This window comes from Ylistrum balloti, unplaced genomic scaffold, assembly GCF_031769215.1.
Source record: "Ylistrum balloti isolate Yb309-2 unplaced genomic scaffold, AGI_CSIRO_Ybal_v1 Utg369812, whole genome shotgun sequence".
Taxonomy (NCBI): Eukaryota; Metazoa; Mollusca; class Bivalvia; order Pectinida; family Pectinidae; genus Ylistrum; species Ylistrum balloti.
The window spans coordinates 84220-99076 of NW_026781984.1; the positions used below are offsets into that span (position 1 = coordinate 84220).

Here is a 14857-nt window from a genome sequence, read left to right on the forward strand (position 1 = left end):
AATATGGTTTGGAACTTGTGATTAAGACACTATGGGGTAAATATGAACCAATCCAAAGATATGACCTTGTTTCAGAACGAGCTGTGAACAAATTGGATGGACTGACAAGACTAATGTACCCCCAGCAAAATGGCTGGGACATAGAAATCACTGTTAATGAAAATAACCCAGTCTTACCCCAAGGATCTTTAGCGATGATTTCTCCATCAGCAGTGAGTGGTTCACTGACGCCCTGTTCATTGACAGCTTTCACTCTGAACTGGTAGCGATGACCTGGTTTGAGATCAGCAACGTCAATCTCCAAATCCTCTGTGGTACAGACCTCCTCCCAGGAGTCTTTCTCTGCATCCTTCATTTCCACAATGTAATGTTTAATGGGGCAGCCACCATCCTCCTTAGGGTGATCCCACAGGAGGGCACAGCGATCAGAGTAAACATCGACCACATCCAGGGGACCCTGGGGACGCCCGGGCACATCTGAACAGTGAAATTCTTTAGGTTAATATATGTCAAAAAGAATCATAAACTCAAATTCAATAAAATTTGGGCAGCATATGCACAATGAAAGATTTACACAGAGACTCTTGAAAAAGTACATGGAGAATCAGACCAGGTGTTCCAGTAGAGAAAGTGCCTTCCACTTCATCGAAGACACCCACCATGTAAAACATACCATGTCAGCTATTCAAGTTCAAATATGTAGGTAAAATATGACAGGTATATCAATAATATAAAATGGGGCAAAGCCACAATTGGCCGGGTTGCATGATGAGTGCAATGTTATATGGTATTTATAAGACAGTTAAGGGTGTTTCATTTGTTGAGTATGTAGAATATTTGTTATAAGAGAGAAAGCTTGGTTGTACTTTATGAATTGGAGCTGAAGAAGGGCATTTGAAGAAAGAAGTTGCAGCCATTTTTGATTTGGAGATGTTAAAAAAATAGACAATGGACATCTAAGGCCCAAAGGTGATTTATATGTGGAATTTTGGAAAGATTCTTGTAGTAGTTTCTGAGAAACTGTAATAACAAGACAGGTTTCAAAAAATGACTAAGTTCCAAAGCCCGGAGAATCAAGAAAAATGTCCGGAATGAATCCATAATAAAAGGTGCACATCTTCAACATAAACATAAACATCCTACAAAGTTTTAAGCTTCTACATCAAAAACTCTAGGAGGAGTTGATTCTACAAAACCCCGCCCCGCCGCCCAGACACACTATGAGCAACCCGGCCAAAATTGTAAGTTAACCTGCATGTGCAGGCAAAGCAAAACAAGGAAGTATAGGACAAAGTCCAGCTTTCCTTAAACACATCCAGTATTAATAAACGTAAGATAGGTACATGTATCAGGGTACACAGTCACAGATAAATTATGACAGGTGTACAAACAATTATTGCAAACTTAATGATAAACTTAACTTACCAAGAACTCTGACGTTGATGGGGATGACTTCAGTGCCCACCTCATTTGTGAGGGTAAGTTCATACTCTCCAGTATCCCCACGTTGTGCGTTGGGGATGTTGAGCTTGGCAACTTTGTCAGCAGTCTCAATGTCAGTATCAGCTTCACTCAAACCAACACCGTCCTTCTTCCAGGAAGCAAATGGTTTTGGTGTACCTGTAATTGAAAGAAATTAAATCATCCTCTACAGGTTTTTTTATAGGAGGATTTAGTTTGTCAAAAACAAACATTGGATGACAAACGATAACAGAACAAATATGGAAACAGATAAATATGATTGACCCTTTAAAAAAAAAAAAAAAAAAAGGGAGAGGGACTAAGAAAGGGAGGTAACTCCATAGAAATTAATCTATAACATAAGTGAGGGAGGTGAAATAATGTTTTAGTGAGTATGTGCATTTGTGACTTAAGTGATTTTCATGATATTTCAATTGAAAAATTGAGATATTATCTGGACAAATGCAAAGACCGAACAGCAATTAATTCAAGTAAATCTCTAAATAGGTAGTCTAAGGTCTCCAGTGTTTCCATCATAAAACATTCAGTACCTACAACATAAAATCTTTAGGTGCAGAACATTGATACCAATCAATGTAACCTACCAATAAAAGGAATAGCCATAGCAATGGTTTCTCCCCTCTTCACAACAATCTCCTCTGGGATAAAAGCAGGATCAACCTTGGGTGGTTTCGGCACTGTTAAAAAACATAATCTTTGATTCAATTTCATGATAAATCACACTGAAACAAGAACATCTCTTACAACTCCTTAACTACACAATATCTGAACCGCAAACAAAGTTATTGTACATGTGACATTACAATGTGTACTTGTGACATTACAATGAATCTATGTAGGAAGATCCTTTGTAAGCTCAGTCTTAAAACCAAAAGAGTTCTGTCTTTCTAAGAGGTGCCTTATAAAGTATTTTCTTTTATAATGCACTCCTCTGAAAGAATGATCTCTACATTGTTGACCTCCAAACACCTGAAGGTATTTAATTAATACTCACGTTCATCAACTGTCACATTACAACGACAGGGCCTTTCGCCGACCTGGCATGTGTATTGACCACTATCTTCCTGCTTCAGGTTTTTGATGACCATCTTGTTCTGTTCGCCCTTCTTGGTAATCTCAACTCTCCTGTAATTCAATAATTTTGAGAGAGTGCAATGATCAGGGGAGGTAATTCATTAATTAGAGATGCTGTAAAAATTAAGGGAGGTAATTCAATATATATCTATATATAGTAAAAAATCTTGAATGGTAATTCTTCAGTCTATAGATAGGGAAATTATTGAGGAAGTTTTTCATTAAAGAGAGAAAACTATAATCAGGGGAGGTAATTCACAAATTACAGATGGTGTAACAATCAAGGAAGTAATTCTCAAACATAGATCAATATGGAGATAGAAAATCAGGGGAGGTTATTTGTATTTCTAGATGGAGTAATAACAAGGTATGAAATTCACCAATAGTGCTGTATTCAAGTAAAGTAATTCCTCAATACACAGAGTGTGCAATTATCAGGTTAGGTGTTACACCACAAAGACTATACAGTATCACAGGGGGGATAATGTATGGATTCAGCAGAATAAGTGAAGGTTATATGATAAAAAGGAAAACTTGTGTATGATGAATATCCAATAGATATCAATAGAAAAATTAATCATCAATTATCACCAAATTCACTTGCTAAAATGAAAGTGAAAGTTGAACATCATAGAGTAACAAAGTTTCCTTGTTAAATGAATGAAAAGCTTTAAAATAGAATTCAGCTGATTATATCTGCTTTGATAAGTGTTGCTATAGTTACAGCTAAATAATACAAAATTAAACTCCATACTTTTGTAGCCACTATCTGATGGTTTAATTAAGCTGATACCAGAAGCTGACTTACGGATCATCCTTGTCTATAGGTTTGCCATTAAGAAGCCATTTTACTGGTTGGTTGTGTGGGTTAGACGCTTTGCACTCCAACACCAGGGTTCCTTTTTCTTTCTCCTTTTTATCCTCAAGCTTCTTGAAGAATTTGATGTCAGCTGCAATCAAAAAAATTCAAATAACATTGAACCTACCTATAGTATATTATTCAATCCAATTTGATGTTTACATCTTGTCAATAAAATTTGTTGAAAAACCTACCTATAGTCAGAAATACATATTTCAACCAATACTATTGTGCTAACGGTACTTAATCAAAATCTTTAAAAAAGATTAGCTTATAAAATAATGTTCTCTCTATCCAGTAAATCAATAATAAGAAAAATAAATTATATATCATATTTTTATCATCAAAAAGAAATAAAGACCCAGCCATCTTTACTTACGTTCAATGAAAAGTTCTCCAGTTGTTTCCTTATCCAGAACTTTACATGTGTACTTTCCCCCATCCTTCATGCTGCAATTCTTGATCACCAGGCGGCGCTTCATACCATCTTTAATGATCTCATATTTACCACCAGATGGCAGCTCCTGTAACGTAGTTAAGAAACTTAATCATATACAAATCTTTATTGATGGGTTTTAGCATTTGTATTATTGTTGTGTTATGCAAAACCAGGAAAATGGTACTTCAAACACTGATTGTGTGCAAACATACAAATAAATGTAGAGATCCATGATCAGTTTTTCTTAATTTTTCTTTTTTTTTAACAATTCAGGAAATGACTCGATTTTATCTCAGAAAACCTTTAAGAAATGATAGAAACTCATCGTTACTACTCTCTAGTGTTTCTACCTTCTACACTGATACTTATTAAATACCATTTAGTATCTATTTTAAGAGCTGTAGCACCACTTAAAGGTTTAAAGAAGGTAAGGTCTTAACCCCTTAATGTCTCATTTGACCCAGTTACTGACCTTGTCAGATTTTCCTTTGAACCAATGGACCTCAGCCTCAGGGTCACTGACATCACATTCAAAGTAACACTTTTCTCTCTCCATAGCCTCAATATCATCCAACTTCTTCATGAACTCCCATTCAGGTTCTGGTTGAGGTCAAAGGTTAAAATCAGTAGAGATAATATAATGAAAAATACCTAAAAAGATTGACCCATCTCTGTGATATTAGGTCAAAGGTCAATATCAAAACTAGACAATATTTAGAAGTAGCAATTAAAATAATTTAAACATCATAATACCAACAGCTGCATTTAACTATTATTAAAGGTCAAAGGTCAAAATATAGAAATTTTATTGACATTGCAATAGTTCAACACAGCATAATTACAAAAGAGCTATATATATTTAAGTCAATGACACAATATACAAGAGCAGTAAACAAAATTACTGATTAAGACCAGCTTTATGCGCAAGGTATCCTAGCTTTCAAATCAATATCAGCAACATAAATTTAACTGCAGCACCATTTTTCTGTAATAATTTCACAGATTATTGATAAATACAATATTACAATAAGAACTAACTTTCTTCCTGCATCAGACTAAAAAACTGAATAAAATAAATTTGAAAAAAATTTTGAAAAAATTAATTCTGCAATAACTTTATTTGTAGACAAATTTTACAAAATTAAATTTAGCTGTTAAACAGCCTAAAATTTCTAATTCATGCAATTTTTGAGTTATAGCTACTATATTGACCAATCATGTCTGTTCTAACAGCTACGACTGACCAATCACATTTGTTTTAACAAAATGCTTTGTTATAAACAAATGTCCAATGAGATGAATTCCTATTTGGTTTGTCCTACAGACAGCGCACTGCTGAAGGTACTGCCTCACGACGAGGGTATACCACAGCGAGGGTAGTCAATATAAATATATGCAGCGCAAGAATCAACTAAACATCTGAAAATGAAAATAAAAATCTCCTAATAAGAAAACTTAAGCTTACATAAAGCATGCATATATGCGGTCTGATTCGCACACAGCGATAGTACGTCTGACATTCTGTTAATGATCTAATCTGTTGGCATCAACACGGTCTATCGCTAGGCAGAAATCTAAGTTAGTGTTATCGCTGCAAAAAGGGGAGGGCTCTCTTTCTCTCCTAAACACATCTAAAAAAAAACATTAGGGATTTTGTTTGCGACAAAACATCTGCAATTCAAATGACAAGTGATTTTAGTTATCATATACAAATCAAATGCAAAGTCAACATAATTGTTAATTCAGAGGAATTTTTTCATGAAAATTTTTAATAGAAGAAACCTTGGAAAGTCAGTTACTTCGTTTTTAAGATCATGAGTGATTTTGAAAATATGTTTAAGACTGTCAGGTCTATGCTGCTTTTTCTACCTGTGATGGCCAGTTTACAAGAGGTTGAAGCTGCACCACAAGTACAGGTGTACTCGGCCTCATCTTCGGAATTGGCGTTGATGATTTTAAGCATACATCTGTTTTCACGACGCTGGATCTCCATTTTACCAGGCGTATACTGAAACATACAAACCAATCTTATAGACATGGTACGTGTAACTGTTGTTAAAATCTCTCACAGAAATAATCCTCACTAATATCACCATACTACAGATCCAAACATATTGGTTTCTCCTACCCAGGATAATCCCCACTTTCAACATTGCAATATCTTTCCTTGTTTTACCCTAGGATTGAGATGGGGATTTCTCTTTCATAATTAAGACAAAACTTCAACAATGTAAAATATTAGGAAAATAAAAATAAATACATGATACAAGATCAGCCACAGAAGAGAAATATAAGTATTCATTCCCTTGTTGGTGAGATTGAGGCATCTCACCTGTCGCAGTAAGATTTTTAAGATGCAAACACTTGACAAGCCTCGTGTTTGTCAACTTCATGATATTTCTACTTGGGTCATGATCACCCAATCTCATCTCAAACTGGGTAAAAATACTGTTATTCCTACAGAGTGTGACACGATTTCTAGATTTCTGGTTTTTCATTCACTGGAGTGTAACATGATTTCTAGGTTTCTGGTTTCTCATTCACTGGATGGTGACATGATTTCTAGGTTTCTAGTTTCTCATTCACTGAGTGTGACATGATTTCTAGGTTTCTAGTTTCTCATTCACTGAGTGTGACATGGTTTCTAGGTTTCTGGTTTCTCATTCACTGAGTGTGACATGATTTCTAGGTTTCTGGTTTCTCATTCACTGAGTGTGACAAGATTTCTAGGTTTCTGGTTTCTCATTCACTGAGTGTGACATGGTTTCTGGTTTCTCATTCACTGGAGTGTGACATGATTTCTAGGTTTCTGGTTTCTCATTCACTGGAGTGTGACATGGTTTCTGGTTTCTCATTCACTGGAGTGTGACATGATTTCTAGGTTTCTAGTTTCTCATTCACTGGTGTGTGACATGATTTCTAGGTTTCTGGTTTCTCATTCACTGAGTGTGACATGATTTCTAGGTTTCTGGTTTCTCATTCACTGGAGTGTGACATGATTTCTAGGTTTCTAGTTTCTCATTCACTGGAGTGTGACATGATTTCTAGGTTTCTGGTTTCTCATTCACTGAGTGTGACATGATTTCTAGGTTTCTGGTTTCTCATTCACTGGAGTGTGACATGATTTCTAGGTTTCTGGTTTCTCATTCACTGAGTGTGACATGATTTCTAGGTTTCTGGTTTCTCATTCACTGAGTGTGACATGATTTCTAGGTTTCTGGTTTCTCATTCACTGGAGTGTGACATTATTTCTAGGTTTCTGGTTTCTCATTCACTGGAGTGTGACATGATTTCTGGGTTTCTGGTTTCTCATTCAATGAAATGTGACATTGTTTTGGGTCTATTAAATACTAATTAATTCATCAGGAGTGAAATATATTACAAACAGAACCGTGTCCATATTTCTATAATTGGATATTCAGTTTATATGTCCCAAAATGTCTTTAAAGTTTCACTTAGCATAAAACACCAGAAGTTGATTTGCAACATATACTGCTGACAATTTGTGTAAGTACTGCAGGTCACCTGTAAAGTTCTGGACAAGCAAACATTTCCAAATTAGAAAAACACTTTCCCTTGATAGAACTTATACCACAACAGTAAAACGTTTTGTGAATACTTGATATTGAAATGATTAAATCCCACCCTCTTCTTTGAAATAATCCTTTCATGGTATCCTGTATATAAATGAAAACTTTCTATTGACTAACTACATAATAAATTATAAATCTAAAATCGTCTGTGACACCACACAATACCAGAAGTAATTAGCTGACATGAAGTAACCGGTAAAAATTTCAATAGTTAAATACAGGTAAATGTGATATGAATTCTACCTTTGCATACACACTAGTAACTGGTCTGTTTATGGGGTACAGATCCCTGGCTGGTTTGTGGTTTATAAACTGTTCTATTATATATTTTAACGGTACATTAAGTCTCCATTAAAATAAGTATGATTCGTTGTTTACAGAGCTCCTATAATTTATCCATAATAGAAAATGCTGTCGCCTTCATAAAAAGCCTCAGTAAGGGGTTAATATATTATAGACCCATCACCTTATATGTAATTAATACATATGTATTACTATAACAATCAAGAAAGTCATGATATACCACTAGAAAACTTGTCTACATGTAGGTTAAACACAGGTGAGGCTAATATTTTCTTGAGCAGTGACAGAAACCAACTGCAATTCAATATGTCTGCTACATTTTCCAATTTATGTAATATGAAAGAATATAAACCATAGATCGAAGAATGTTATGGACAGTTTGTCTGACCTACTTACTAAATCTGAATAACGGACTGATATTTGTGGTAGTTTTTATAGATTATGAAAAAAAAATGTGTAGCACATTGATCAAAAAGTTTGGTAGACATATTTCATTTTTCATATTTCATTGTAACATGCTATATCATAACTGTTATGCAGATATCTAGATTCGTCTTTGTGTACTTTTGTAATTAATTGATGAATATTCTGTTCAGTTTTCTAAGGAGCAGGCTTTCATAGGCTTTGCCTGTTGCCCAATTCATTTTGCTTTAAGATCCATGCAAAAAAATTATTCTGAAATGAAAAAGCTAGAGGGAGATTCTAACTAATAACCTCGAATCTCCAGAAACTGCATTTTTGGAATGATCATTCACATCTTGGTCACCCAAGTATTCATTCAATTAAGTTAAGCTATGATCTTTTATCAACTTGTTTTTACTCACAAGGACAACACCAAGTAAATACCCTTGATAAAAGCACTATAATTGAGCCCTCAGATTGGCTGCAGCTGTCTTATTAATATACACACTAGAATTAGGCTTAGGTATGAGAACTGGTCTCTCAGCAGAGGTGGTCCCTTAATACAGGTTGTAATGCTTCAAAACCAGGGGTCATTATCATTATTTTTCTCTATGTACACTGATGTAGTCTCTCATTTTGAAAGTGATATCTTATGTAGTACAAATATGAAACTGAATATAGAGATGAGAATATGTCAATCTTTTCAGAATTCTGTCGAGCGCCTAAACGTGTGACCTCTATGTTAGTAAGTAACCTCTATATCTACTGTCAGGAAGCCCTTTAAATGAAATCAGACATATTAGTGATAAGAACTGATAACTAGCTGTCTATGTATTATTAATGGAATATCTATATACCAGCTAAGTGCATAGTTTATCAGAGAAGGGACCGGTTTAAAGTATTAATCATCACAATTTCTTAGGAGCAGAAGAAATTCGGTGCACATGATTGAAATGACTTTTATAACATTGACACGCAATGAAATATACTGGATTTGATGTTGATTTTTCACTCGAAATTCAGTTGTAGTATTTACTGATCTAACCCTGTGAGTGTCATTAATAATACTATCATAATATCAACATACAGAACCTAAAGGTTCATTACAAATTTACAAGATCTATTTCTCATTACATGTTGTCCTCTTTATTATAAATTATAGACCACTTTTCAGAAATAATATCTGACTAGATTTGACGATGTTCGTTCTGAAGTGTATTTATACACCAGGAGAGATGTACAGTAGTGTGTTTATACGATAATCAGAGACAAGGTGAACCCACTAAGGCCCAGGTAGATCTGTTACAATACAATAACTGCGGAATACACACAAGAGTATCGGGGTGTATTTCTCCAAAGCACTTTAAACGTGCCCAGCATTACCACAAGACACTCTAAACTCACCATGGATCTAACAGTGATCGAGAAAAGAATTTCTCAGTGGAGCAATATTCCTTCATATACTGACAGAAAAATTGACTACAAATTCAAGTGAGGATTATCTTGATATATTACTGTACTCTTGAAGTAAATATCAAAAGTACTAATACAGATAACTATGCATTTATGTGTCCATATTTAAGATTTTCGGTGGCTAAAACTGTGATTTTTGTCTACAGAGGAGGATCATGCTTAAATGACAAGAAAAATTAGGATAATGTGGATCTATCAAGAATGCATACTGATTTACAGTTTTCCCAGCAGGTAAATTGAAACCATTGTTTAAAGTGATCAGAAAGGCTCAGAAGGCCAGTCACCGATTCTGCTCACTACAAATGAAATGTCTAACGGGTGTATTTAAAGTGACGTTAAAATTAAGGTGTTTTTCGTAAATACTTTGTGACAAAAACATATTTATATCATAGTGGATATTATTCGAATGGCAGGATTACATGCTAAAGACACTTTTCCACCAATCAAGGACAGTCTTGCTGCTTTTGGAATGGTGAGTTACTGCTGGAAATTCAATACAGATTCAAATGTTATCATTATGTCAGAAGTTTCAAGTGGAATTGTCAGAATTGAATTGATTTTGAATAAAGTTTTTGTTTCAGTATTTCTGAGTGAAACGTAAATCTTGTCAAAATGGAATTTAATTGATTTTTAATGGAATGAGCGAGGTACACTGGAGTTTAAATAGTGCATTGGTGGTTGGTAGTATTTTGCATATTCAAAGTAAATACAAATGTTCGAAGTACTGACAAATAGCATGAAGAATTATGTGATAAAATAACAGGCATTTTAGTTATTGCTTTTGATATCTGAAATTTAATACTTTGGGTTTTAAACCATAATAAATATTGACAGAGGGGAAAATAAATATGAGCGTTGCGTGAGATTTTTCATTAGAGGAATTTAATTCGTGGGGGATTTTAAATGTAACAGAACTTGTAAGTAATATATAGTACATTTTTATGATGTCGAAATGAAAATGTCGAATAGTACATCCAAACAATTAATGTTAGACTATTTTGGCATAAATTACTGGGCAACCTCTGCTGGCAAAACATTTATGAATTACTAATGTAATACTGAGCCATATTTTTACTGATAGATCAACGTCACATAAGGAGCCTTCATTGTTATCTATTCTGGATCCGACTTAAAATAATTTTTTGAAGAAATATGATTCTACTGTCATAACAAAACCAGTGATGTGATGTTTGATATAGAATTACATGACCGTTAGTCTGAACAGACCAGTTCTCACAGTCCACTGGATATTTAACACAGGTGTATAAAATGTACTGTTACACCTGGCATTTAAATTAATGAGCTTCAAACGGTGTCAATATCTGTACGTAGAGCAGTGAAGCAGTACTTAAGGGGAGAGAACAGAGTCTGAAACGGACAGGAATGAGGGGAGGTAGAGGGTTATTCAAAAACAATAAAGAGAACCAAATGAGACAAATGTTACTGAGGAATTAAGGTTCTGCAGGATGTTTAGGGAAATGTAGGGGGTCTGGAAGAGGTAGACAGTGATCATAAGGTAAAGCAGGGTTAGTGAGTGTGGGTTGGGAGAACTGGGGCAATGGTAGGGAGGTCAGGAAGACTGGAATATAGATGATGTGGCCACAGGTTGGGTCAGGAAAAGGAAAATGGATGATGAGGGTAGAGGGTCAGGATTGGGATTTTTTATAGGAATTATGAGGATGGGTAGATAAAGGGAGATCAGTCTGATACAGAGAGATGCTAATTAAGAAGCAGAGCTAAAGAGTTGGGGACTAGCATGAATGAACAAGAATGGGTAGAAATACTGATTGTAAATTTGAATGTGTTTCATAACTGTATATCTTTTAAACTGGTGAATTCTGAAAATCTGTATACATTGTTTGGAAAAACTTGCTGTTTTAGTTTCCCAGGCCAAGTCATGACATCACTAAGCAAAGGGAACACCATGACTACTTCCTACGACCTTTTCAAGAAACTGACGAGTATGAGTCGGAATCTTACTCTGACGATAGCTATGAAGACAGCATGTTTTACCCTATACTTAGTGTCCCTGGAACAAATGGACAAAGTATTGGAGTCTGGTCTTACCTAAAGTTTGAAAGCATAGCCATATTCTCACCAAGCTCAGGAGATACCATGCAGAAAATTGTAAAGTATGCTGAACAGAACTTATCCTATCAGCGAGACCAACATAAGTTAATGATGCTTGCACCTGGTCAACTAACACCTATAGACATTAAAACGGTGTACAGTGTGCGACCAGGGTCAGTGATCATGATCATGCCGGAGTCCTGCGCTTTTGTCACAGTGGACATTGGTCAGCTGAAGGCTAGCTTTACTCTCACTGTGGATGTGACAATGACAGTCTACAAAATTAAATCCTTAGTGAAGAAGATGAAAGGAATTCCCATCGATCGTCAAGAAATCCTGTATCGTGAGAAAGCTTTAGAAAATTATCGTCGCTTACTGGAGTACCGTGTCACCAACAAATGTACGCTGTATGTGATGATACAGGCTCATTTTGACTTACTGATCAACATCGAGACTTTCTGGGGGAAAACATACAGATTCTACGTAGATCCCTGCTGCACAGGAACTGACATCATATACATGGTGTTTAAGCGGACATTCAGTCGTGGAGGACCAGAGGATGCTGGAATTCATGAACTCTATGTCCCAATTCACGTGCTGGTTCTTCAATATGGGAACAGCTTTGTCAACTCAGACTTCTGTCTGGCATATCTTGGCATGCACACTGGTGAAACGCTCACCCTAACTACAGTGGGACACCGAAGTAACCTCAATCTCCAGTCAATATCAGTGGTGACAGAAACGGGGGAGCGATATGGAATCACAGTATCAAAATATGACCGGTGGTCTATCCTTGCTTTCATGCTTCACGGACTGACAAATGTACCGGTTGACCTTATAAGATTGTACAAGGACCGTCAGCGCATGGAACTTTCCTCTGTGATCGGAGACCTCTCAAACAACACAGTCATAATGATGAACATTGTCCTGACACATATGGACAGCGATCTAGTGTTCGGTATACCTCTTCGAGTAAATCTAGGTAATGGCATCATCGAAAACATCCGGGTAGTCCCAAACAAGTCTGTCAGGTCAGTGAAGAAAAAGCTTGAGCGCCTGAGTGTACCGAATGCTACTCAGTATGAACTGGTGGTGGACAACAAGAAACTCTCTAACAGGGCTGTGGTACAACATGTTGTGTTGGATGTCAAATCTCCTCTTCTACTCCAACTTGATACCTTCCCAGTATTTGCTCATACTCCTGATGGAATAATATACAAAACCAACACAAATGTTCGACAAACTATCGGAGAATTCAAAAAGAAAATCCAAGATAAATCCTCATATCCTATGTCTTCTTGCCGCATAATTATGGCCGGAGAAGAACTGAGCGGCCCGGACTCCAGCAACCTATACGAGGCTGGAGTCAATGTAAGGTCATCTTTATTTATCAAAGCTAGTCACAGCACACATTGCTTTTTTATCAATGGCAACAATTGGATGGTGAAGGTCCGTGTGCCGGTAAGACCGACATCTGACGACATTCGTCAAAGTGTTTGGGACACGAAGAAAGTGCCGGAGTGTAGCATTAACTGTATACTAACATTCCTGCATTGGTTTTTCATGCCACGTATGTCAGGCAAAAACAACGTCCCAATACAACGTCGGATCAAGAAACGAATGCCAATCACGAAAGAGCTGCTGATTCCTATGGCAGAAAATGAACTAGCTATAGAAACAGATTTTGTGCTTGAAAAACGAAAAGACAAGATTCATCCCATGCCATTGTCTGCTACACATTCTGTACATTCAAAGGATGGTGATTTGACTTCAAGGTCATATAACAGTGCAGAACCAAGTGGTTTCGTTCACCCAAATATTCGTCCTAAATTTGAACCGACGCAGTTTTTGGATCACAAGGACCACAATACCACACATGGAGACAAAGGAAAGCCACATACAAACTACAGGAAGGACAACAATGACAATAGTGTTGTCCCGAGGTCAAAAAATCCACCATGGATCGGGGACCTTCAACGTAAAAACAAAGCCAACCGCCTCAATTTGTCAGACTTTGATATGGGACCAGATTTCATGTTTAGCAATTCAAAAAAAAAGAAACCACATTTTGAGGCACGAAGTGTCCCTGACCGTTTACCAGGCATTTTACAATGTAATTCAAATAGGCATAACCATCCTCATCGCTACAAAGGGCCTCGTCCTCACCAACACCCACATCGTAGGACGGGATCCGAGGGAGATGAGCAAGAAAAGGTCTATGTCACAAAACCGTTTAAACTAGTGGATCTCAGCCCTAAACGTAAACGACGAGTGTAGCATATGAGTCTTTTTTAACAATCACTTAGAGGATTTAAGCCTTCAATACATTTAAATGATTCTCACAAAATCATACAAACTAGTGGATTGCACCTGTGAATGTAAACAGCGAGTGATTATGTATCAGGCTAACTTAATTTTACCACAAAATCATTCAAACTAGTGGATCTCTATAGCCGTGAGCATGAATGGCAAGATTATAAGTGTCTTATTCTGTCTCTCTCTTAACCATTCAAACACGTAGACTTTACCTGACTAATCCTTAACATCAAGTGCAGTATCCAACAGTATCAGAACAATGATCAATACACAGATATTCCAAATGTAAATAGATATATGGCAGAATTCCCGATTTTATTGAATATCGGCACTGTTGCCATGGCTATGAAATTCCAAATATTTACATTGAGTTGTTGAAGATAATGTCTTTACCTTTTACTTATAGGACAGTAACATACTTATATGACAAGTAATGGTTGTGTGTAGAACTGATACCATCAGTGTATGTTAACACCCAATCATCAGGCCCTATACCTGACACTCCGTCATTGTTATAGTGATATGGAGATAATAGACACGGTTCCTGTACACCTACTGATTCTATAACAAATCTGTGCTCAGATCAAAATCTTTTTAAACACTAATCACATTGGCAATTTCTGTTTACACAGAACTGACCTCATTGTTTTAGTCATCTGATTAACGTCTCATAATAAAACTGTTAAATATTCTTCTGTTCTAAACACAGTGAGTAAGATATTGCTGAAATCATGACACAATGATGTATGTGTATGGCTGAATCAAAACAAAACACTACATCTGGTTTAAATTCCATGGGGTAATGGAATTTCTCCACTAAGAAATAACTTATCTAAGGATGAGACA

The 14857-nt window shown here is 36.1% G+C and overlaps 2 protein-coding genes across 5 annotated transcripts in view; one reads left to right on the forward strand and one right to left on the reverse strand.

Moving 5' to 3' along the window:
• LOC132544860 (twitchin-like) overlaps positions 1-14857 on the reverse strand; it is a 147763-nt gene that overhangs the window by 54076 nt on the left and 78830 nt on the right. For all 4 annotated transcript variants that reach the window (XM_060208511.1, XM_060208507.1, XM_060208509.1 and 1 more), the window contains 8 exons: positions 5724-5862; positions 4327-4454; positions 3795-3939; positions 3365-3506; positions 2477-2607; positions 2067-2159; positions 1426-1620; positions 178-477 (listed from right to left, as the gene is read on the reverse strand). In XM_060208511.1, coding sequence (XP_060064494.1) covers positions 178-477; positions 1426-1620; positions 2067-2159; positions 2477-2607; positions 3365-3506; positions 3795-3939; positions 4327-4454; positions 5724-5862 — 1273 coding nt within the window. The remainder of the gene's footprint in view (positions 1-177; positions 478-1425; positions 1621-2066; positions 2160-2476; positions 2608-3364; positions 3507-3794; positions 3940-4326; positions 4455-5723; positions 5863-14857) is intronic.
• Positions 10065-13972, forward strand: LOC132544861 (uncharacterized). The gene is made up of 2 exons (XM_060208512.1): positions 10065-10097; positions 11507-13972. The coding sequence occupies exons 1-2, from the start codon at positions 10095-10097 to the stop codon at positions 13970-13972; spliced, it is 2469 nt and encodes an 822-aa protein (XP_060064495.1). The 5' UTR covers positions 10065-10094.